This window comes from Numenius arquata, chromosome 5 (assembly GCF_964106895.1).
Source record: "Numenius arquata chromosome 5, bNumArq3.hap1.1, whole genome shotgun sequence".
Taxonomy (NCBI): domain Eukaryota; kingdom Metazoa; phylum Chordata; class Aves; order Charadriiformes; family Scolopacidae; genus Numenius; species Numenius arquata.
The window spans coordinates 54,189,123-54,215,150 of record NC_133580.1 but is presented as its reverse complement, the minus strand read 5'-3'; the positions used below and the strand labels follow the sequence as shown (position 1 = coordinate 54,215,150).

At 44.3% G+C, this 26,028-nt stretch overlaps 1 protein-coding gene across 1 annotated transcript; it reads right to left on the bottom strand.

Annotated features, from left to right (window-relative positions):
* Positions 1 to 12,540: 12,540 nt before the first annotated feature.
* Positions 12,541 to 25,682, bottom strand: LOC141465012 (NELL2-interacting cell ontogeny regulator 1). Its single transcript, XM_074148188.1, has 3 exons — positions 25,531 to 25,682; positions 18,722 to 18,810; positions 12,541 to 14,835 (listed from the first exon to the last, which is right to left on the bottom strand). The coding sequence occupies exons 1-3, from the start codon at positions 25,661 to 25,663 to the stop codon at positions 14,770 to 14,772; spliced, it is 288 nt and encodes a 95-aa protein (XP_074004289.1). The 5' UTR covers positions 25,664 to 25,682; the 3' UTR covers positions 12,541 to 14,769.
* Positions 25,683 to 26,028: the final 346 nt, after the last annotated feature.

Here is a 26,028-nt window from a genome sequence, read left to right as displayed (position 1 = left end):
TACAAAGGATGGACCCAAGGGCAGTTCTAGTCGCCAGGCACAGACTGCTGAACACTTGAGGAAGTGACATGTCCAAGAAATAGCTGGTAACAAACATCTGCCATTTTGCCCCGCCCCGTTCCCAGCTGTCCCTCATGGGTCAGTGCTCCAGCGTGAGTGTTTTCATGCCCAGAAGAATAAATAGAGGCTCTCAACCATGCCAGCAACCTCATTCTCTGGGTTAGAAGGCCAGGTCCTCAGTGTGGTGACAGCAGGCCTCTCCTCTGCCCTGAGGCTCTGCTCACTGGTGGCCATTTTGTCCATTCCTCTCACAGGTGCCATCCTAAGGGCGTACAAAATGGCACCTGGCCTAGGGCACACAAAATGGCAGCATACATCCAAACACAGCACCTCTAACGCGCGGAAACAAACCTTACAACTCACAGAGAGTTATAAAGCAGGTATGTTTATTGCGGCGCCGGGTGCAAGGGGGATCGCTCCTCCAAACTTGCACACTGGTTTGTAAAACAAGCATCTATTTATGATAAAAAGCATACATATTCATTAAGGTGGTCTGGGTTATTATAATTGATTCTAAGAAAAGGCGTTACTATTCTAATTATTTCTAGGAACTCATTATCATAAGTCTCCTCCCCTTGCCGCATGCGTACTGTCGCCTGGTGGTCGTGGGCTGGGGTCTTCTGGAGGAAGGCTCGCAGTCTTCTTCACCGTGTACCTTTACCTTTGTCCTAGAATGCTGGGTTGGCTGGACCCCAAACCGCGCAACTGGTCCCAACCAGATGGACACTTTACCCAGACAGTTAGGTTCCTCCTTAGCATGTAGGCTGTTCCCACTATCTTATACACAAGGCCATTTCTTTATCTTGGAATGCTGGGCTCCTGGGCTCCGAGCTCTGTTCTTTGCCAGGCTGTACTAAATCCACACTAACAACCTTTAACCATTCATTCTCTGAATCAAGTCCCCCCTTTTCTTCCACCTTTGTAAATTCTTTTACAATTGCCTATAACACACTTTCCTTCTCCATCTGATTTCTAAAATACTTCCCTGACTCCACTCGTTCACGGAGCTGATGCTTCTTCCATTGAATGTATTCGTCTTTGGCCCCCCTGGTACAACACATAAGACATCTAGTTAATGCACACACTAATTCCTAACACAAGTATAGCTACTAGAAAGATAAACAGTTGTTTAAGCCAAGCCAAGTTAGGTAACCACGAGGTTCCCAGGTACAATTGTTACTGCTAATTAATACAACAAGCTCATCTTTCAACACTTGTAAATCAAATCTGGGTCCTAAGGGGTAGATATTATCATCGTACTCACAATACCCGTTCAACTCATTTCCCCCTCTTGCCCAAAATTTGGGCCAGATCCCGTTGGCACTGTTCCAATCACTTGCTGCCACCCCATATAGAGGCAATTTCATTTCTCCTTTGGGTAGGGTAGTACATACCCAACAATCTGACAGATTAGTAGCCCTTACCAATGTTTCCAGATTTTGTGAATATGTATTCATATCCCATGTCCCTCCCCCTGAAACACAAAGTCCTGGCATGTTGACGACTATTAATGTCATTAATGTCCATCTTTTCGTTGGAGGCGAAGTTTCAGGGGTCCGGCCTGCGTTGATGTCCATGGGGTTCTGGAGCTCTCTTGACTCGAGTCCAATGGATCCAAGCGGCTTGTTCCTTAATCTTTATGGCTGTGTGAGTGGTCAGCAGTACCTGGAAGGTACCTTCCCACTTTGGCTTCAGTGGTGAATCTGTAAAAGACTTGACATATACATAATCCCCAGGTTCGATCTCGTGTACTGGTCCATCCAGCCCACGAGCTCTTGTTCCCAGAACCAGTTTTTCTACCTCTCGGAGCTGTTTTTGTAAATTTATCATGTAATCTGTCAATATTTCATTCCCCAACTCTGTGGATGTCCCGTCTTGTACACTATATGGTCTCCCATAGAGTATTTCAAAGGGGCTCAAACCCTCTTTGGTTCTGGGTTTTGTTCTTATCCTGAGAAGGGCTAATGGTAATGACTGAGGCCAGGCCAAGTTAGCTTCCTGGCCTAGCTTTACAACAATTCATCTTTTCTACCTGACCACTCGATCGTGGGTTGTATGGGATGTGAAGTTGCCAATCTATACCCAATAATCTGCTTACTTTTGAAACAACCTTTGCAGTGAAATGAGATCCTCGTTCCGAGGAAATCACTGCAGGAACCCCAAATCTTGGTATAATTTCTTGCAACAATGCTTTAACGACTCCTCTCGTTTTATTGGTTCGGCAGGGAAATGCCTCTGGCCATCCTGAAAAGGTATCAGTTAATAGGTATCGAAACCCCCCTTTTCTTGGAAGTTCTGAAAAATCAATTTGCCATTGTTATCCCAGATAGTTTCCCTTCCCTATTTGGCCAAACTGGACTCTGGGACCTGTCCTAGGGTTGTTCTGTAAACATACCTCACACCGCTGAGTGACTTGTTTGACAGTGGCATATAGATTCCGAGCACATATTAGCCTACTCAGGTATCTGTAAAGTGCTTCTGTTCCCCAATGGGATTTCTTATGTTCTGCCATGACTACAGCCCATAGTAACGAGAAAGGCACTATTATTTTTCCCTGTGGGGTTCTGACCCATTTCCCTTCAATTTTCCCATTTAAGTCTTTGATCAATTTGTGATTGTCCTTAGAATATTTAGGTTCATTGTCAATTTGTATCTTACCGTCTGGGACCAAGGATTGTACCTCTGCATTGCCCATCTCTGCTGCTCTTTTGGCTTCTCGGTCTGCCAGTGCGTTGCCCAGTTCCATAGCGGTATTCCCTTTTTGTTGAGCTTTGCAGTGCATGATAGCCACTTTGGTAGGCAGTAATACTGCATCTGAGAGCTTGAGAACTTCTTCAGCATGTTTGATGTGTTTCCCTTGTGTAGATAAGAGTCCTCTTTCTCTCTAGACCACCCTGTGAGCATGCACCACCCCAAAAACATATTTAGAGTCTGTCCAGATATTTATCCATTTTCCTTTGGCTAGTTCCAGCGCTCAGGTTAGTGCTATTATCTCAGCCTTTTGGACTGATGTATTTGGGGCCAGGGCTTTGGATTCTATTACCTTCTCTGTGGTGGTTACCGCATAGCCAGCTTTGCATATCCCCTGTTGAATGAAACTGCTCCTGTCGGTGAACCAGGAATCCTCTGCATCTTCCAATGGTTCTTTCAGGTCTAGTCGACTGGAGTACACAGCCTCGATTGTTTCCAAGCAGTCATGGGTCACTGATTCTCCTTCGGTTCCGCTGAGGAAAGAGGCTGGATTGACAATATTAGTTACTGTTATTTCTACATCATCTTGCTCTATCAGGATAGCCTGGTACTTAAGAAACCTCTGAGGCGAAAGCCAATGCCCCCCTTTTACTTCTAGTACTGCTGAGACGGTATGTGATACCATAACTGTGATTTTCTGGCCTAGGGTGAACTTACGGGCCGCTTGGATGTTTATTACCACTGCTGCCACTGCTCGGAGACAGCTAGGCCACCCTTTACTTACTCCGTCGAGCTGTTTAGAGAAGTATGCCACCGCCCTTCAATAGGGTCCCAGATTCTGAGCTAGGACTCCTAAGGCCATTCCTTGTTTTTCATAGGAAAACAACCAGAAAGGTTTAGTAGTATCGGGTAATCCCAGGGCAGGTGCTTCCATTAACCTCTTTTTTAACTGATGGAAGGCTCTGTCTGCTTCCTTATTCCACACAATATTCTTTGAGTTAGATTTTAATAACTCGTATAGCGGCTTTACCAAGAGTCCGTAGTTATATATCCAGAGACGACACCATCCTGTCATTCCTACAAAGGTCCGAAGTTCCTTAGGCATCTGTGGTCGAGGTGTCTGGCAAATGGCCTCTTTCCTCTCCTTCCCTAGTGTCCGTTGGCCTGCGGTTATTTCATATCCCAGATAGGTCACTTGCTGCTGGGCTATCTGTGCCTTCTGTGGAGAAACTTTATAGCCATTAAGTCCAAGAAAATTTAGCAGGCTCACAGTCCATTCTAGGCATGTTTCTCTGGTGTCAGTGGCGAGTAACATATCATCCACATACTGCAATACCACTCCTGACCCAGGCGCTGTTCTAAATCTTTGGCTAGCTGATTTCCAAAAAGTGTTGGACTATTTTTAAAGCCCTGTGGTAGCACGGTCCATGTAAGCTGTGTTTTCCTTCCAGATTCTGGGTTTTCCCATTCAAATGCAAATAAAAGTCGGCTCTCTGGGCTCAGAGGCAAGCAGAAAAAAAACATCCTTTAGGTCCAAGACGGTAAACCATGCCAATTCAGGTACCAATTTAGTTAGGATTCCCCAGGTCCCCGTCAATCTCCTTTAAAATGGGCCTGAATTTTTTCTTTTCGTCTCTTTGGACACTCATTCTTCCAGTGTCCTTTCTGCTTACACCGTGCACATTGATCTCTTTCTAATGGTTTCCTAAAGTTCTCATTTCTTATTCCACCCTCCCCTTGTAGTGCTGCTACCAGTGCCCATTTGTCCTTTCTCCTATCCTCCTCTTCTCGGTTGCTAAATACTCCCCATGCCTCATCTAGCAGAGTCTCTAGATTTCTACTTTCAGTTGTTCTTAGCTTTTGCAGCTCCCTCCGGATATCACTAGCGGACTGCCATATAAAGAGAGACACTAACTGCTGTATTCCTATCTCTGATCCAGGGTCCAAGGGGGTGTAGCGTCTCATTGCATCTCGTAATTTATCCAAGAACTCCGAGGGAGTCTCCTTCGGCCCTTGTCTTACAGCATATAGCATTGACCAGTTAATGGCTTTCGGGATAGCTCTCTCCATCCCTCTTACAACCCAATCTCTATAACCATGTAATGCTTCCAAGTGAATGCTCCTATTTGGGTCCCAATGAGGGTCCTGCAAGGGGAAATAGTCTTTAATGTCTCTGCCTGAATCTCTCAGGTGGTCCGTGGCTATATCTTGAGCAGCTTTCAAAACCAGTTGTTTCTCAGTTTCTGTCAGGTGATCTAATAATAACTGGATATCACCCCAGTCAGGATTGTGCTGCTTTACCAGAAACTGAAAATGTTTAGTGACCCCTACGGGATCATTCCGATAATTCTTCGCCACATTTTTCCAGGTTTCTAAATCAAATGAGGAAAAAGGGACTTTTATCAATATAGGTCCTTCCGGACTCACGGCTTCCCTTAAGGGTGCCTGAATCAATGCTCGCCCTGTTCCCTTTCGGGTACGGGATGATACCGGGCTATCAGGTGGGGTTCTGGAATCAGTTTCTCTGTCTCCTTGGGAAATATTTTCGTCTCCCATTACCTTAACCGGTGGTAAGTAAGTTTCAAGTAAATCCTCTTCTTTAAAACCCCAAATCTTTTCAGGCTTTGTGCATCTCTGCCCTATGCTACAGGCCGAACAACATCTTTTTATATTTGCTTTCATTTCTTTCCTTTTTTCTTTCTCTAAGGCTAATACCATCGGGTCTTGTGGAGGTAATAGCCCGCAGTCCCGTTGGTACTCTGGGTGGTTCCAAAGGGCGAAAAACATGTCCGCATATGTGACTTCATCCCACTTTCCTTCCCTTCTAAGGAATAGCATTAATTGTAATATAGTATTGTAATTAAGGGTCCCGTTAAAGGGCCATTTCTCTTGATCATCTAACTTGTAAAGGGGCCACCACTGATTACAATATTTAATTAAGGTTTTCTTGTCCACGCTGCCACCTGGTGAGCCCCTGATCTCCTTCCAGTGTGCTAAAATACACCCTAGGGGACTCTTTTTCAGTATCTCGCCCCCTTGATTATTGCCCATTTTATGTTCTCCTTACCCCCTTAGTTAAGAGGTGACCCTGATCTCCGTGTGTCACCTGGGTGTTATTCTTGTTTCCCTCCCGGGAAACGGTACAGCTATATCCCTGTCGCTACCTTTATCTCCAGGGGTAGGCTATGTCTCCACAGATTACTTGTTTCAACTCTCCCGCCCGCTCGATTTTTTCCACTCAGTCCAGCTACCACACTGTGGATGCCAAAAATCATCCTCCTGATCTACCCAAACCTCCGTATTACAAGCAAAGCACTTTAAGATAAAAATAGGATCACAAACGTTATCCGAATGTCCAAGACACTGCCACTTAATATTCTCAATATTAGGTTCACACAATGTTTCTTTACAGTCTGTCATACACTTCGTTCGTCTCCAGCCGCTCTCCTCGCGGAGAACACGGAACCGCGGATCGGAACTCCGCACTCGCTCCGCAGCAGTGCTGCGTCTCAATCACTCATTTCACTCATACAATAATTTCCACCTTATATTAGACAATAACACGGTAGTGGTACCTTATGACAAACACAAGTAACCAACAGTATTACAATTCCATACATTAACACAGAAACCAAAACTGAGGGATCCCACACAAGCATAACCCGACCATTAGCCCAAGCTTGAGCATACCCCGGGGTGAGTACGCCAACTCTTTACCACGCATAGGACATCTCCTCACGACTTACAGGTCCCCCTTAAGAAACCCTAAACATACCTGGTCCGCATCTCGGGGGTGCCCAGAGGAGTCCTGTCCTCAGCAGGTCCCGCAGCCGGGCAGAGGGGGTCCCATCTGGGGTGCCAAATTGACGCGCGGAAACAAACCTTACAACTCGCAGAGAGTTATAAAGCAGGTATGTTTATTGCGGCGCCGGGTGCAAGGGGGATCGCTCCTCCAAACTTGCACACCGGTTTGTAAAACAAGCGTCTATTTATGATGAAAAGCATACATATTCATTAAGGTGGGCTGGGTTATTATAATTGATTCTAAGAAAAGGCATTACTATTCTAATTATTTCTAGGAACTCATTATCATAAGTCTCCTCCCCTTGCCGCATGCGTACTGTCTCCTGGTGGTCGTGGGCCGGGGTCTTCTGGAGGAAGGCTCGCAGTCTTCTTCACCGTGTACCTTTACCTTTACACAAGGCCATTTCTTTATCTTGGAATGCTGGGCTCCTGGGCTCCGAGCTCTGTTCTTTGCCAGGCTGTACTAAATCCACACTAACAACCTTTAACCATTCATTCTCTGAATCACCTCGAAAGGCTGGTTCTCTTCACTGGACATCCTTTTTCATCTAGTACTTTAGCAAATTTCTGGGGCATGCTACATCTTGGGCAGGTCTATGCGTATCAAAGATGCGCAGAATACAATTGGTAGAAAACACAAAACTGAGATTTTGAGTTTTGATTTTTTCTTAACCTATTCCTGTAAATCTTGACACACTTCTGTGCGCTACAGTGGTTGCAGCACCTCTCGCAGCATACAGCATTCTTCTCTCCGTGTTTTGTGCTCAGCCAAGCCATGCCAGCAAAGCCTGCAAAACTTCTCCCTAGCAAGGATGACAAGGATCCATGGCACTGGGTTCCTCGAGCGAGGAACCTCCCCAGTTCCCTCTCCCCGGCTCTGTGTGCAAGAGGACTTTGCACTTTGCCAGGGCGGCTGTTCTCCACAGGGCAGTCACTCAGGCAGGAGTGGTTGGATGCTGTCTCCAGGTGGGCAGTGACTGGGAGGAGCGTACAGGCAAGCTGGTGAGGGGTCTGGAGAATAAGTCTTACCAGGAAAGGCTGAGGGAGCTGTGGTTGTTCAGCCTAGAGAAAAGGAGGCTGAGGGGAGACCTTATTGCTCTCTACAACTACCTGAAAGGAGGTTGTAGAGGGGCAGGGGTTGGTCTCTTCTCCCAAGTCACAGGCAATAGGACAAGAGGAAATGGCCCCAAGTTGCGCCAGGGGAGGTTCAGGTTGGATATTAGGAAAAATTTTTACACTGAAAGGGTTATTAAGCATTGCAATGGGCTGCACAGGGAAGCGGTTGAGGCACTATCCCTGGAGGTATTTAAAAGATGGGTAGACGTAGTGCTTAGTGACATGGCTTAGTGATGTTTTTGTTTATCAGAGTTAGGTTGATGGGTGGACTAGATGATCTTAAAGGTGCCTTCCAACCTAGACAATTCTATGATTCTATGATTTTATGATCCAAACGGCCAGCTGTTTGCCATTCACAGCCAGAAAACCTCACACTTGCTAGTTCCAGACTATGAAACTTACTCATGGGTTTGTTTGGGGAAAGGAAATACAAGAAGCATAGTTCAGGAAGATTTATTAGAAATGTGGACTGAAATTTGAAGTAAAGTTTTTTCATTAATTTACAAGTAAGAAAATCAGTGATTTTATAAAATGGTTTAAATATATAACACTCACCTTTTTATTTCCTGTATAAATTATCCAAATATTAACTAAAGAGGCAATAGTTATACACTATTTGTATCTTTGACACTAGAAGTCATACAGAGCTATGATGCCTACAGATTTCACTTGAAAACAGTTGTAACTCAAAGATTTTTGGTCTTTTCATATATAAATGACATTTGCTTTTAATACATCCAAAGGGAAACACAATGGTCTGTATTGTTCTTATGAAAATATTATTCCTCCATTGATGAATTTGGAGGGGAAATTTGGAGATGGGAAAGGAAACATGGCCTGTACCTCAAAGCATCTGAGTGGCAAAGCTGTATCGCAGCTCAAGAATTCCTGGTTTCCAAATTTTTCTTCAGGGTTATACCATACTTAACTGCTACTGATGAGCTTTACATGCTCTACAGTCTGCTATACATTCAACTCCCACACACACCTGAGTAGTGAGATGCAGGCAGTTTCTTGAGCAATTAAAAAGAAAATGAATTAAACATCGGAGAAGATAGACTTGTTATAATATCATTATTATATCTTTGAAAAAATAAAATAAAATGTATAGATTCATAGTTTTACCTCACCTTTTTCATTTATTTATATGAAATGAAATCTGATGTAAAGAGAATCCATCCTCTTGAGAAGTGTCATTCTATCCCTATCTATAATGTGCAGACCAGTAAAACCAGGTTGGTGTATCAACAGTTAGAAAAAACAGATATATGCAGTAATTGGTGCTGCTGACACCATTTATCTTTAGTACCTTCACGCTTTTAGGATGATGAAATACCTTCTGCACCACTACAAAAAGGTTAGGCTTCTGGTTGTTGTTTCACATGATCAGGTCTTAAACTATGGGTAACATTTAATCTTGAAGCCAACTTGCGATCAATTTGAGAAACACAATTTGTAGGATCAAGTTTCTTTAGCCCTCAGTCTGCTGTTCTGTAATTCTAGGGATAGGGCACAAGGGCTTTGCTCTCCCTAGGAAAACCTTTTACAACAGTCAGGGAACTGTAGGAAATCCAAAAGGCAGTTATTTTAGATAGACATAGACTAAACAAAGCACTGTGTTAGTGTGAAACAGGCCTCAGTCACATTTTGGGGTTTCCAGTGAGTTTATGAAGAATCCCATGTGGGCATATAAGGGTAGAATTTGGGCCACAGTGTTGAGAAAACAGCTCCAATAATGATTTCAGCATGAACAGAAACATGTGGAGTTCAAAGAAAGCATTCAAACAGGCCTGGCTGAACAAAAGGTCCATCGTTTACTGGAGACTTTTCTGCAAAGAGCTATTGCATGGAAAACATAATGATGGATGTAGTGAACTGAAGCTTTAATAATGGACATTAATGAATATTATCAATGTTAATTCTTTTTTTGATCTGCTAGGGACAGGGCTGTGTTTATACACAGAGCAAGTGGATACTTGGGCTTCTTCACTGTATAAAGCTCCATCATGGATAGATGCTTTGTGTTACAATTAGTCCTTTTGGTTTTGCCTTTCCTCTCTATCATCTCTGAGCTCAGTGGCTAACTGGAACTACATGTTTCATGGATCCAGTTGTCTCCCCTTTGCCACCCAGCTGAGGGATCGAGGAGGTGAGACAGGTTTGGGGAAAGTGGGCTCTGGTAGGGTTTACCATGTGCTTCAGTCTCCCGAGGAATGATGAGAATGATGAAGTGGGTTTCTAACAGCCTCCTTGTGTTTCTCATTCTATCCCTCTGGAGTTCAGGGAAGGAAGTTAACTTCTTTTCTAGCCATATACATAGAGAACATAACATAAGGACATAAGCCTGTCCACACTGGGTTACACCAAAGGCCCTTCTAGTGTGGGATCATTCTCCAGCAGTCAACAAATTACCATGAGCATAACGGGGCAAATGTTCTTTCCTTCCTTTGCCTGTGTGGGGATGCACAGATGCTGAGCACATGTTTTGAACAGAGCCCCAAGACCTGTTCAAGGCAGAGCCAGAATCACAAATTGGAAAATCACCTTGTCTTTGCAGAAGTTTAGCAGACAGACTTCATCCATCACTGTCAGAAATTACATATTCAAAATGTTTACTGGAGCAAAAATGAGGTTAAATATTTTATACATATATCCATATTATACATACATATGTATATTTGCAATTGATATTAGTTTTCCACCTCTATTTAACTTTTTTTGCCAAGAACACTCCTTAAGTGAGTGCTGCCTTTCTCCTTGGCTAGTAAAAGCACCTGCAAATTATTTTCCCCCTAATTTTCAAGTCAGCAAATACCAGTTTACAAAAGATGCTTCCAGCTCTTCCATTTTTCCTTTGGGAACAAGCACAGCACGAAGCCTACCTGAGACTTTCCGTGTTCTGCACAGCTCCAGCTGAGGATCATGGGTTATTCACAACCACCTCTTCCATCTGCATTTCATTGCCCAGCTCTCAAAAGCAGGTTCTGAGAAGCTTGGAAAATTCACGTGCCATGCTTTATGAGAGTGGGGAAAACAATCCCTTCTTTGGCATCAGTGCGCACAACATCTCTGTGCTCCCCATTTCAAACCCTGTCGCTGACACTGCTGTGCTGGCTTTGTCTGCAGCACTGCCCTCATTCTAAATGATCGCAGCATCCGCTTGCCATGCACGGCATACAAATCCTTAGGAGGCTGCAGCTCTGGTTTCTCAGTCAGGAGCAGCGATTCACCAGCAGCTCAGCCAGGCTGCAGGAGGCAGGTATCTCTTTTCCCCTCCACACTTGCTCCCCTTTTCTCTCACTGACTGAGTCCTGGCCAGGGGAGGACTAAGCAGAACATTGTTTTAGCCAAGGGGGTTTTCTTTCCTGTCTGCCAAGAGAGGCAAAGGCAAACTTTCTGCCTTTTCCAAAGGCAGTGCCGGTTCCAAAGGAAACAACATCCTTTGTGCTCCTCTGCCTCAGGAAGGGCACAACAGCCTCAGAGCTGTTCTTCTTTTAAATTACCTTTCAACTAAGCTGGGATTCCTGTTAGCCTCCTTCAGCACAGCAAGTGCTTGCTCTCAGCAGGGCGAGATCTGTCTTCTGGTAGCAAACAAACAGCCAGCACCAGCCCCCTCCACAAGTCCCAGGGCTACAGGAGGAGGTCTTGTCTCTGAGTACCAGCCTGGGGCAGGTGAAGGAGGGGGCACAGAAACCACGTGGCTATTCTTAAGGGAACTACCTGCACAGTTTATAGTTATTACTTAGAAAATGGTGAATGTATACTGGATGCTCAGATCACCCAGGAGTTACCTACAGACTAGTTCTGGATACAAAGAGATAACTGGTTTCTAAATATGAGATTTCCATCTGGAAAGGGTATTCCATGGGGCTTTTGAAGTATTCCACACAAAAATATGGGCAAGGAACAACAGCTCATGCACCAGCCAGATTCAGCTAGCAATAATACTACTTAGCTTTGATGTTACCTAATAGAAATCTTCATTACAAGCAAGACAAATTGTGTTCCCATTTTTCAAAATGAAATCCATTCAGAGACATGTTTTCAGAGAGTTGTCCTGATACTCAGCTCAAAATTACCAACTTGGAATACACACAGAATTACACCCAAAGAAGGCATTACCTCAGGTATGAGAAGCTCTGCGAGATGTGGAGAACATTACCAGGATTTATTCATCACCTTGCCTACCCAGAGATAGCACCACATTAACATGATTATATCCTGTCTCTTACAGGGAGGACTTTGCTATGCATCTTTACAGTTAACCACTTGCTTTCCACCTTGTGTTCAAATGCCATGCGCCCAGGGCTACCTGCAGCAGCACTGCGCCAAAAGAAAAGAAGACACAGCTTGGTTTCAAAAGGTCACGAGAACTGCCTTGGCTCCGCAGCAATACAGTGCTCCAAGTGTTGTGTGGGAAAAGAGACTTTCTGTTTTTAAGGCCTCTTGCAATTAAATCCTTTTGCAAAATATACAGTTTCTTCTAGTAAGTGGAGACTCAAGGGGGTTCTGGATTTAAATTAGCTTCGTTAGCAATAATAAATTAAAACTATCTATCTCAATTTGTTTCTTCATGCCGTCATAGCAATTATAAAGAGCTTTATCACAACCACCAAGTGCAGAGTATGGGGTCCTTAAAAATGCTCACAAAAATCATTGCAGTACTTTTAATTTCAAATAAGAGTGAGTTTGACTTTATACTTCAGCAAATGAGAATACATTCATAAATTTAGCCCAAATACAAGATTTCTGTATTTTCATGTTTGAAATAGTGCTTTTTCTCTGTGGATTTTCCACCTAACTAAAGACCAGATATTTATTAATGCATAAGCACTATAATTTTTCAAATCAGTAAAAGCACACCAAATACTATAATGCATCTTGCCTTTTTATTGTATTGTATTATAGACAAAGAATACATACAGAATAATCACTGCCATCACAACTGTAAAGTTGCAGTGTCACTCTGATCCCTTTGGGAGCCAGAGAACATCCATTTGTCATTCATTCCACCTCTTTATTGTAACAAGCTGCGTATATCAAAACTCGACTGTGAGCAAAAAAACACAGCCCAAAAAACAGTGCTTGCCAACAGGATTTTGCAAGATTCTTTAGGGAATAAGCAGAATATGCATGCACAATAGCAATATAAAACCATAGACGTGCCACCCCCTGAAAAGGTGAGCTGTGCTGGAAAATTCACAGGTTCAGTGCTGGAACTCCACCTCCTGCAAAAAGCCACCTCAAAATCTGTGTATTACTTTGGTTCAAGTCTAAGTGGGAGTAAAGTAACCTAAGGCTGAGCGTTTTGCAAAGGAGTTGTGTTAAACCTATTGTTTTGTCTGTAAAACAAAATACAGTCTATGATAAGAACCTCTGTTGCCTCCCATCAGTCAGCTGCCAGTGCTACAGCGGAGTGTGATGCTGCTAGAAGCGATGTGCTGCCTCTCTTCTGTAAAAACCAAGTCCTGATGACCTACAAAGGGGTTTTCTAGAATACTACAAAGGACAAAGCAAATTTTCTACTTGAAATGCAGGTGCAAGGAAGCTTTTCCTTGCTGAGAACCACATGCCTTCCAGACAACTTTGGCAGAGTATATGGTAACACACTCAGTTGTGTTACTGAGTACAACCGCACACAAAATACTAAGTTGGCAGCGGGTCACCATTCCCTCTTTCCCTGTTCCTACTGTGGTAGATAAAATGGGAGAGAAACAGCTTGGAAACACACAGACAGCTACCATCATAACTTACTGAGCAGCCTGACAGCAAAATACCAGCCACCTATGGGAAGACAGATATATTAATAAGAATTGGTAAAATGACTTTGAAAACCACTGCTGTTAATACTGCTCCCATACTCTTGTTTGTATAAAAATTTCTAGCCTGTACATAGATGCTCTAGCTGATGTACAAATCCCTATTAATTATAGTTTGGGGGTGATATTTTAAGCCCTCTAAAAAATCTATTACTATCTACAAGAACTTTCCACTGGGGCCCTTTGCTGCTTCCCCACCCCCCGCCCAGCTCCCCCCTCCCTTCCCAAAACAAAGGAAAAAAGGAAAAAAAAAGATAAAGGATGTGCTATTCTTTTTCAAAGAGTAACAACGTGCAATCTTACCGTCTACTACTACTACGTTGCCTAAATTGTCTCACACTGACTGCAGCAGGAATATTAATAGTATCAGCACTGTAACCCACCACTGTGGAGTATAAAGTCCATGCAAGAGCTATGGCCCATTTTAGAAGAACTTAAATATTTCTGAAAATACAGTTTGCAGGAGACTCCTGGGCATGCAGGCGTTCTGTAGGCTCTCTGCCAAATCTCTCTGTAGAGGCCAGTTTGAGTGGTTTAATCCAGTATGTGATTTGCTTAATGAAAGACACTTCTCTAGAAGATTTTGGCAGATGCAATCAGTTCAATTGCCAGGCAGTATTCATGTGATTACAAATGTTACTGATCACATTATATACTTAATAAATCTCTCCAAAAAGATCCCAGCTACTGTGTGGCTCTGAAGAAATTAAAATTGTGATACAGATTACTGTGTTTGCTGTGCACTGGACTATTGATACAAGTGGGAACAAATACCTTCCTTGGACTGCCAAGCAGTCAGCGACAACTATTAATTTCTATATAAAGCCATGACTGCTTGTTTGCAAATGTTTAGCTATGCATCACTGCAAAGGAGCTTCCTTTTCATGTTAGGGACACATTCTACCATAAATATATTACACAATTTGCCTTCACTGACTCACAGATCTGTGGCAATTCACATGTGCTGAGGGGTTGGCCTGAGAGTCCAAGGACAGTTTTTGGCTTGAAATACCAGAGAAACGAGATGCTATCCTTACATAAAACCCGTGAGAGAGACTTTGGCACTGTTTCTTCTGTTGACATTTCAGCAGATACAATATCACATACAGTAATGATAAAACACATCAAAGCAAAAATGATCTAACTAAGCTGTACCTGTTTGGATAAAAATTGTTTTCCTTGCGATGTGGCTCAACTTGCACTCTGTATCTTCCTGTAATTTATTGAACAGCATTTTAAAAATGTATAAATGTCCATTGGCCAGATCCCAGTGCTCATTTCAGTGTATTGCATGAAAGCAATCACACAGGCCTCTCTTTTCTGCTCTCAGGAGGAGGGTTTCTGTCTGCAAAAAAACATGAAATCAAAGAACTGAATATATCACTTTAGAAGAGTATACAATTGATTAGACCTGGTCCCTCCACACAGCTGTAGTCAAGGTGCTTTGCTGAGTCAAAAATCACAGTTATTAGTGCTGGTTTTCATCCAGAAAAAGTGATGAAATAAGTATATTCAGAACCAAGATGCATGGAGAGTATTTTTATAGTTTAAATGTTTTCATTTTCACAGTTAACTTCCAGGGAGTAGGCTGCCAAAATTATTAAAGTGTCCTTTATTAATGCTGAACAAAATCCCACTTTCAACTGCACTGCTCTTAATTCCTTTGCAGTGATTGATGGCTTCCTGTTGACAATGTCTTCAGTAGTGTATAATTTAATTGCGCCAGATAGCATGTGCTGAGGAGCCAGTTGTGCTCTCGGTTACACTGCTGTTTCTCTAGAATAACTCTGAGTTCAATCCAGCTGTCAGTCTAACCTTGTCTGAAACTCCTAATCTTTCAGGGCAGATCTAGACTTGAGTTTGTGGCTCCTGTTTTAACCTGAGTTAATTTACTGACAGTTGCCCTATTATCAACTCCATTTGGAGCCATGCCTCCAGAACTCCATCAAAAGCTTAAAAAACATTCTCTGTATACAGAATTTTAAATTACTTTCTCTTGGTTTTGGACCGTCTTAGTGGAAAAGCATTTCCAAGCCTTCTTTTCTCTGTATCCAGGAAAAAAAATTAACTTCAGATCCTCAAAGATATTTAAATATCATTTTTTTCATTACAATGAAATGACTTAAATCTTTTGTAGGTTCTAGTCTCACTCTTTGACAAAAAAAAAAAAAAAAGGCTGAATTTCTCAAATGGCACCATCATTTCTGAGTCTCTTGCAAGACTCGAAATAAAATTGTTGATGCAAGCAACTCACATTAGCAAGTGCAATTGTGACCGAAGAGAAACTTCTTCCTGAGCATATCTTGTGGTTTTTCACCTTGTGGTCACTTAACTAGTTTGTAGACTGACTTTGCAGAGTTTCTTGGGGGGAAAAAAAGTTACCAGGCTTAAATTCACCATGAAGGGGTTTCCCATCTGCACGGGTAAAAAACAGTAAAGGTTGTAAACCAGTTGTTAACAAATTATCTAAAAGCTCTGTGAAACAACAAGATCTTCAGCCTGTTGGTGTTCCTCTGACATGATGCCTCCTGACAAATTAGAAACAGCAAAGGGCTAATTAACAAAGACACACAGTTTCCAAAGGAGTGGCTGGGCACTTTTACCAGGAACCTGCTGCACCAAGCGCTGCCTCCCTCGGCCTGCAGCAGCTCTGTCCCCCAGCAGTTCCCACTCTCTGCTACTCATTTCTTGCTCTCAGACTGCAAGCTCCTGCAGGGAGAGACTGTACCAGAAGTGCTTTTCCCTCCCCTCCACAGCCCTCTATCCTTTTCAACTCAAACTTTTGACAACCACCTTTGCATTAAAGAGGACTTGTTCACTTTCCTTGTCTGCTTTCACTTATTGTCTTAGTGCAATGGCAGGCGTTGTTAAACACTGCTCCTCGCTTGTACAATGCAATCCTGGATGAGTGAATGCTCTCATTGTTGGGAGCCCAGTAGAAATCATAGAATCAGCTTAACATCAAACAGGCTTATTGGATTTCACAGTAATGCTGACAAGCTGCCACTGTTACCACAAACCCTGCCTAGGCGTCACTCATGACTATTTACAGGCAGGAAGAGCAGCTCTGGGAGCACTCAATTGCAAACTGAAAGACTATGAAAGAGAAGCATCAATTACAAAAATTAAATGTGGCCCTGTTGGCATTGGCTCAGGAAGTCCCTGATAGGAACAGTCCTGTGTGGGGCTTGCCCTTGTAACAACAACTTTCAAGACTCAGGAGCTGTTGAATGAAGTTATTTGTGTGTAAAATTTGAGAAATTATAGTTGGTCAGCATGAGCCAAGCACTAGTGGTTGAGTAAGGATATGGAGGCTGTACCTTTCAGAGAACAGAAGGCCACGGTGTGCCATCTGTAGGGCTCTGGCCACTGCATTTCACTTTAGTATCTCTGCATCATTCAATAATTTATATTTAACTAAAGCATCTCTTCCAGAAAGGCCTTTGGAGTCTCAATCCAAAGGCTGGAAAAGACAGACAGTAACATACCCTTTTTTTTACTAGTAGCATTAAACTCTTGACAGTTTTCAAAAGGTGGGCAATGTTCCAGACAACTGGTTATGTTTCTTTTGGTGACACACTCTTCCTGTGCCCCTTGTTCTGTAGTACTGAGAGCTTTCTGAATCAGTGCCTTGGCATCTCAGATCCTCATGTTCAGGTCCTCACACAAACAGAAGCTTATGTTGTGGCACTCTGGGACCAGCTTCTCCCTTTACACTCTGCCTTGCCTCTTATAAGGCAGCATTGCTCTCTGATGGGTTGTATTCTCACTCCATCCTTCAAATAGAATAGCCAACACAGGTACATCTGACTATCTCTGTAAGTGGGATTAAGGAATTGTGCTGCCTCTATTGCATTAAAAAAAAAAAAATCTTCCCAATGCAACTTAGATGGAAATTTAGTACCTCCTTTAACTTCCCATGTAAAGCTTGGTGACAGCGTAAGAACCAACACAGCTGCAATTGCACATGGTTTTGCCATGTCATGTGTAGGTACAAGACATTTCAGCTGAACCTAACCCAAACAAGTGAAACCCCACTATGCACCAGAACAGCCTAGCACAGCTGCTGGAGGTAAAGCCCCACTATTCAGTCTGCCACTTAACAGTTATTTATTATTACGCTAGTGCATGGGAAAATTTTGCAATGTAACCCGTACTGCACTCAGAGTTCTGCCCTAATCAGCTTGCTATTGATAGCTCAAGAAAGCTAAAGTCACTCCAGTCTTACTGTATGGGGTCCTACATGATTGCCCAAGGTCACAAGAAACCAAAGGCAAAGCAACGTAATTGCCCTTCTGTGTTATAGTTTGAGACACATAATTGATTTACATCTCTTTGGTTGACTCTGCTGTGAATGATAATTTGAGTGAATTGTGAACAAGGAACAAGCAGCCCTTCTCACCTACCAACAGAGGTGGCACTGGCCAGAGACGCTGAGCGGGTGCCTAAAGGAATCAGGAGATGTGGCTGTTCTACTCTCATGCTGCCAGTGATAATGGAGCTGTTAGTGAAGGAGAGGTAGTACAAGACATACATGGGGGCTTTATTAGAGGTGAGAGACCTCCTGCCCATTGCAAACTTCAGACAGCATGGGAACCGCTGTGGTAAGTCCTACCCCAGTCAGTGTTTGTGCATACTTATGAACATATACATATGTATTGCTAAAATCAGGGCATTTAACACACCCTCATTTTTTGTTCATTGGGACCTCTGTAGAACAAGGTCGGCATGTGAAGTTGCAAAATGCCTTGTGTGCTGTGATAACTACTCAATCAAATCTGCTTCTCTCTTTTTCACAGAGTATCGATCCATAAGCAAGGAATATATGTGTGTCCCTTCCCTCTCTGACGGTCCTGCCCACCACCTTCTTGCTCTGCTGTTTGGTTTCCGCTCCTGCCCAGTGAACTCTCAGGGCACAGCCCAGAAGCGATGCTGTGAGATAAAGAGTAAATCATCTTTCTTGCTCTTCTCTCCTTCATGCAGCTTCTTTACATCTCTATTTGATGCAGGAGCTGCCTGGGGTAATTCTTTAGCCTGTTATGCAAGAAGTCTGACGAGATGATCTTTAATGAACCTCTCCAGCCTGTGAAAAATAATCTGTACTTGGTACAATCCTATTTGCTGAAATGGAAGTGAGTCAGCAGAGATGTCATGTCTGCTGTACGCAGACAGGCAGACCTGGCCACTTGTAGATAAAGGCTAAGTAAAAGCATTTCTATAGAAACACATACCCGCGTGTCTAGATTATACGCCGTCTTCTTTAAATCCTGCAACGCCCTCTGCATGAACTCAAATGCATGGCAGTCAACACAGGGACGACCTGGAAAAAGGTACAGAAGAAAACATCACTGTCACAGCATGAAATTTGGAGTGTGGCAGTACAGAGGGGGAGATCTTGCAGAGCTGGAAAAAAATACATGTTACCAGGCACCCACTCCTGCATGTGTACAAAATTAGGGCTGCCTATGGACAGGGCTTGTGCCTGTGCCTTGTGCAAACGTGTAAGGGCCACAAAAACAGAAGAGCATTTTGCTGCATGTGCTTTTCTGAACATAGCCCAGGCTTGATTCTGTCCAGTGCTGTGTGTCTTCAGCCCCCAGCCTCTCCCCTTAAAGCAGAAATCCTCAACCTTCCTCAGACATGGGTTAATTCTGAAGTGATACACTGAAAATAGCAGTTTGCAGTGGTTCAGAAATCAGACAGGCAGGTCTGTTTTTACAGGAGCTCTTACAGAGCAGCTTGGCAAGGGACAGTGCCAGATCTTTATTTGCTTCCTTTCACCTGCTGCTGTATTTTTCCTCTGCCAGGAATGCAAAGCATCCCACTGGCTCTGCAGCTGGTGCCAGTGTGTGTGCACAGAGGGGCAGGGCAGGGAAAAGGCAGGGAAGAGAAGGAGGAGGAGGAGACGACTTCACAGCAACTCACACAGCTCACTTCTGGACCTGGGCATTTCTGCTCTGCCAGGATTCACCCTGCACTCATCTCAGGGCCTTTCGTTCAGTCAGAGTTAATGAAGTGTGAGTTTTCAGAAGAAGGAATTGCAGATACTGGAGGAGATGCAGGGGGTAATGGGGAGAGAGGACATTTTACATTGATCACAGAGCCCTCATGCTGGGGGGAGTGCTGCAATCCTTGTCTACAGGCATCCGCTTGTGCTGCTCTGACAAAGCAAAGAGGGTGCAAAGCTGCTGCTGCTGAGATAGCTGGGGAGCTGCCTGGAGCCAGGGACCTGCTGTGCACCACCCCACGCTAGCCACCCTGCTGCCACCACACACTTCCCAGCTGGGCCTCGTGGAAGGGAGCGGTCAGAGTGCTTCTGGGTCCCCAGCAAGCCTCTTAGGGGCTTTGACCTGTTCAGAAGGTTGTTTCACTCGCACCCATCCTCTTCCATCTCCCTTCCACTCTTCTGACATCTCAGGCAGACCCAGGGATCAAGCCAGGGATTTAATTCCAGGGTTATGGAGAGATACAAAGTCCCCACCTCTGTAAGAACAGCATCGCTCACAAAGACTCTCTCTCCAGGCCTAAGAGAAGTAGCAACAGCATGGTTTTGAGCACATTTTAAAGCCACTTAACCCCTCCTGTTTTCAGTATTTCAGTAATTTGTTTTCACTTCAGATCATGGAGCAGAGCCCTTAGAAAGAATCTGCATCCTGTCAGCAAATCCATCATTCGCTTGGTGCCGTGGTCTGCTCCCTCCCTTTGCTGCGGTCTCCTCAGAGAGCGCTCTGCCTTGCCTCCACCTCGGTGAAGCGCTGCATATCCTGAAGTTCTTGTCACTAAAGTGTTCTCAAAATCAGAACTTGTTGGAGAAAAAACAAACTACTGGTCATAAATGAATGTCTCCTGCTCCAGCAGCGTGGAGCAAGCATCTTTGAGGAGAGGCATGGGTTCCATAGTCAATCACTGCCTGCTACCTGGGAAGTCTTCCAAGGCCCTCATGAAGGCCACGGCTATGTGGGATCATTCACTGGTATTTATGGCAGCCAAATGCTCCTATGTAGACAGGGAGGTACTAGTGGAATGGCACAACCATGCCAAGTGGTTATTTCTACCAGCCCTGTGAAAGTAGCTGCCCTGACATCAAAGCAGCTTCTGCAGGAAAATGGTGGTGGCACTGAGGACACCTGCCTGTGCAGCTCTGTGTGTCCTGGATCAGCACGTGAAGCTCCTAGCACAGCACTGCTCTTCAAAGCCACAGTGCAGATGCAGCCAGCTTTGCCACATAATGGGATATTCACTCTCTCCTGTAGTTTCCTGGGCTGTCCTCCTTGGTGGAGGGTCCTTCTCCAGGCACAGCTGTCTCTGGGCCAGGTTTGCACCCCTGCCTGCTGTGAGCTTGCAGCCCTGCAGCCCTGGCAGTGGGAGAGCTCCTGTGATTCCTCCAACCAGCTACGTGCCAGGATGGGATGCATCATTTTGACTTCCAGTGGCACGGAGAGGACTCACTGAAGCAGCATCACTGGCAGATGAGAGGACAGCTGTACCTGGGAGGAGGTGATGAGCAGCTGGGGAGGTGGCTGGCTGTAAACCCTTTCACCCATGCAGCCCTGCAGAGCACACGGCTGTTCAGCGCTCTGGGGACTCAACTAGGGCAGTGCTGATATCTCCATCAAGCATCTTGCATGAGCACAGAGCAACCTGAAGGCAGTTCCCCAAATAAAATAGGGGCAATACCCCACTACCTGGAAAGCCCATAGCTGCAGTCAGATTTTTACCAGCAGAGCTACCCAAGTCCTGACTCTAGCCGGGCTTTTAATCTATTATACTAGCCAGACTCTCCAGTAGCCAGTAGCAGATACTTAAGGAAGAAATAAGAATAAGCCTCTAGCAATGTTCTTCTAGCCTACCAAGAAGTTAGAGGATATCCTGAGTCTGGCTGGCGTTTCTACATCTGATAAGGTCTCCATGAATTTTTCTCACATTAATTTGCCCCATTGCTTCCTGAATCCATGTAAACTTTTGGCATCTACAGCATCCTGTGGCAATGAGTTCCACAGCTCAGCTATTCACTGTGTGAACAAAATACCATTCGTGCCTACTCTGAAGTTAACATCTGCTGCTTTCATTTCCTGCCTCTAATTTTTGCACTAGGAAAGACAGTTATTAAATATTCACCATCTTTGTCCCACTTATGACTTTGCTGCTCTCCATCACCCCCTGCCTCGGTGTCTCCTTTCCATACTGAAGAGCTGGGGGTGGTAAGCTGGCCTATCTAGCTGGACTTGTTCTCTCTTCATGCTCACAATATTTTCGATAGGATGCCCATGGATATTTCCCAAAAAGTAATGATGTCTAAAGGTCGGTTTTTACAAAGTTTTTAAACAAATCTAAATATGTGCTATTGCTAATAGGAGCAATCCCACCCTGCTTGCTGTCCTTGCTATGTGTTCCCACACCTCCCTTGCTCACAGCAGGAGTGACCATGCAGTTGCTTGGTCAGCTGGATCGCTGATTTATTTTCTCCAGATCAAATCCTGGCTGCCCAAGTTCTGCAGCCAGAATAAGAAATTCGGCAAGGACAGGAGGCCTGGTTATGGGGAGGAGAAGGCCAGAGGCAGCATAGGCTTACATCAGCTTAAAGCAATCGTGAAACCAAACCTTAAGTCACATCATAGCAAAGTACAGCAGAGTGCTATTAATTCCTTGCTGACAGCTGGGAACAGACTATCATTCATTGGGAGACTTAACAGGTTTGTGGATTAACATAATGAGAATTATCAAGAGTCAGCTATAATTCTTTAAATGGGTCCTGTCAGCATGAAGACTGTATGTGTCTTTGTGTGTTTGGAGAGAAGTGGGGGAGGAGAGCTTAAAATATGCTTCTTGGCTTCTTCTTGGTGAAAAACTGGAACTGAAAGCGCTGTGGAAGTCTAATTTACTTTCCCTCGCAAGCACATGGCATTTATTTCATGCACCTTGGCTAATGAAAAAAGACTGACCAGCTTCTGTTCTTCAAATTCCACGTTCCAGCTTTCACAGTGGGTGATCTGGGCTATAAATGCAATGGGAGGTTGGGGAAATTACTTAATTTTTTTAGTGGATTGCACTGAACTTTAAAGAAAATAATCCGCAAACATTAGTAACACCGCTTCATACTTGAACAGTCTTTTGCATATGCAAAGTGCTGTGTAAGTATAAGGACATGATTAATCACTGCTAATTAGCATTATTCATAAAAAGCTGGGCCTGGCTCTCTGGCTGGCAGGAAGTATGCCAAGTGGAGAGCAGGTGATGGTACTCCAAGCCAGATATCGGTGCCACACACAGGGCAGGATGTCTCTGCAACACTCAGAAGAACCCTGACTCACTCTCATGCTTCTTTCCCGTGACTCCTGAGACTCCTGCACTTCCTACATTTGCACGAGAGCATTGCTGGTGCTGCAGGAGGGACACATTTCTCCTACCAAGTGGGAGAGAGAGGTTGTAATGCTGTGTGGTGTGTGAGGGATTGTTCCTTCTAAAGGCGTGTTCCCAGTCCCATCTTGCACACCTGGGAACAAATAAAAGCATTGAGCACCACACTGGTCAGCTCTGCAGAGGACACTTAGTATGGTCAGTGTACATCATATATCGCCGTCCCCTTTTTCTTCAGGGGTCATCCAGGATCACACAGCCACCATTTTCCTGGGCTGACAGTACAGACTTAAGTATGAGCAATAGGGAAGGTGTATGCATGTCCCACAGTAGCACTGGCCCCCAAAATGGGCCAGCACGCAGGAGGATCAAGTCCTTGATGAGAAATAGCCAGTGGACCTGACATCAAGCAGGAAAAGATCGAGGAATGTCTGTACTAGATCATATCACAGGTCTGCCTGGCCTAGTGTTCTGTCTCCCACGAGCTACATCTCTTGTAGTACATTAGATGTGTCTAGGAGCATTCCCAAGCTTTGAAAGCAGCTGGCATGGGACAGCTCATCTCTGGAACAGTAAACTCTGTCTTCCAGATAGGCAACTGGCCTCCTGTCATGGAAAAAAGTGTGTCAGGGACCATCCTAGCAGGTTATTAGTACAGTCATGTCCCCATGCCAAGGAACATCCATGGGCACTGGTTACAGATGTGACCTTCACGGCCAACAATGGATGCCAACAATGGATGAAAGAGCACAAGAACAGGGCAAGTATGGAGAAATGTGTCACCAAAGACCCTCCCAGGCCTCAGGAACATGCTGAGGCAGATCCTGAGCTAGAAGAACTGCTGCTGTATCTAACAGCCCTTTCTAAGAGTTTTTCCTTGAATTTACCCGATCAGTTCTGCAATCCCATGCAAACTTTTAGCATCCACAGTGTCCTAAGGGAGGAGTTCCACAGGTTAACTGTCAGGAAGAGCCTTGATGGGCAAAGGAAAATACCTGGAGCACTAAGCAGCTATGCAACACTCATTGAGTGGCTGATTAGGAGCATCCTGAGTTCCTTGTTGCTTTAAAACTTTACAGCAGCACAAAAAAAAATTACAATGCATGATCAGCTGATAGTCTTCCTCCTGGTCTGGCCTCAGACATAAATGCTGTTATGCATTCATAGGAATGCTACCAGCCTCCATTACTCAGGACAGAGCAACATGTCTCTGTGGAAACACTGGCCACAGAAACACACTGAACTTCCCTTCATTCCTCACTCTCACACGCAGGAGTAAGACAAGACAAGGAATCATTCTCAAGGGCTCTTTGGTGGACTCAGTAGCCTGGCCACAGGATAGCAAAACCATGACATAACTCCTTGAGTTTGGGGTCAGAGACCCTGGCCAAGAGTTTCCACTACACAAGCTGAACAAGGAATCGCTGTATACTTTTTCCCAAAAATGTGTTGATTTGCCTCTGCTAACACAGACACACAAAGGGCACATACAATTTATTTTTCAAGCATGATTTTCTCGCTGAGGACACAAAATGGACTACTTGCCACAAAACTTATTAAAGTCAGTTAGTGTGTGCCTATAAAACAGACACACAAAATATAGATGATGTCTGCTTTAGAACAGACCAAAACATAGCACTAATAAAAAAAATAAGAGAATGGAAAAAGACGAGAATTCAGTATTTAAGTCCTGTAGAGACAAATACACATAGGTGTATTTAAAAACTAGTAATGGAATTACAGGAGAATAAGATGCAGTGACTAAATTGGGTCTTGTGTTAAATATTTTGGTAGTCATGTAAAAAGATAGCTGTGATACAAAGTAAGCATGACTGAGAACTAGAGATTTGTTTGTATGCAATTACCTTCCTTTTTTTTTCCTCCCCAGAGGATATTTTAAGTTTTTAATGAGTGGCTATTTCCCATTTGCTGTCACCAAAATACCCTGAGAACATTGACTCCGTCCCCTAATATCTTTGAACTATTGCCTCATTTTGGAGCAGAGAAAATTTAACTAGAGACTTGCCCAAAATGACAGAGGAAGCTAATATAGAGCTGTGATCCAAATTCAAGAGCTCCCGGCTCCATGGTGCGCTCAAGCCAGTCTGTCGTATTTATTTATTTTTTAGGTTTGCAGAACAGCAGCAGGATTTCAGAAATCTATATATGCTTTACAAATACAATATTTGGGTCAACTTCCCCCTGTGTCAATCTATAGTAGTTACAAGAAAGTTGAACTTGAGCTATTGTTCCAACCACATACTAAAATAAGCAAAATGTAATGCCCTGACAGAAATAAACACAAATTTCCTTCTAGAATATCCAGCCTCACAAGGACTTCATATGTATTGCAGCAAATCTGGAAACAAAACTCTTGAGAAGCAGATCTGAAAGACCTACAACAAAAGAGCTTTAAAACAAGCTCCAATTAAAATTATAGTATTCAGTTAGTATTTTTTTCCTAAATAAGTACTAATCCTTTGCTCGCTTGCTGTTTTTATAAGCACTGTTTTCATGTGCTTTGCTGACACATTACAAATTCATCATCACTCCCTCGCTAATCAGGCAATGCAACGTTCCCCCTGGAGCTTAAGGTCTGTGTCGCTGCTGTGGGTTAAGTGGTGGGGACAAAGCCGAAGGTGGTGCAGCGGGAGGGCGTGAGGGCAGCACGGCAGGTACCTACTTTCTGCAGGAATGACACTCCCAGAGTCCTGGCTGGCCCCCGCAAGCCTCACGCTTAGGAGGCCAACCACCCAGATGAACGGGATCGCCACACGCAGCACGCTCCAGACAGATGGCAACGCCATTGCTCTCATCGATAATTCACGCTTTCCTCCCTGCCTGAAACGAGGAGAAATAGTGAAAATCAGCAGTTTGCTTCCAGCACGCTCCCCACAAAGGAGTGGACCAGGCATGAAAAGCACAGACCCACATGTACACGCCAACCCTCATGCTCACACCGCTGCAGTGACACAACACGGGCTTGCGGTGCACCCCAAGGACCAGTTTGCCAAGTACCTGATCTTTCTCTTCGCCTGTGCGCCAGACCCTCGGAGCGGCTGTAGCGAGCAGGCGAGGCTCCAGCGGCCGCTCTGAGCATGCGTCCCCCCTGCATCCCCCTTTCCCTGATTAGGGTCATTGCCATGGAGATTTGCTATAGCAACACTGAAAAATTGGAGCT

Bases quoted from the DNA above. Each gene is read 5' to 3' on its own strand.
- LOC141465012 (XM_074148188.1), bottom strand. From the start codon at position 25,663: ATGAGAGCAATGGCGTTGCCATCTGTCTGGAGCGTGCTGCGTGTGGCG. The intron at 18,811-25,530 runs GTAGGTACCTGC...ACCTTTTTCCAG, and splicing joins GAGTGTCATTCCTGCAGAAA to GTCGTCCCTGTGTTGACTGC. The intron at 14,836-18,721 runs GTATGTGTTTCT...GTTTTTTTGCAG, and splicing joins CGTATAATCTAGACACGCGG to ACAGAAACCCTCCTCCTGAG.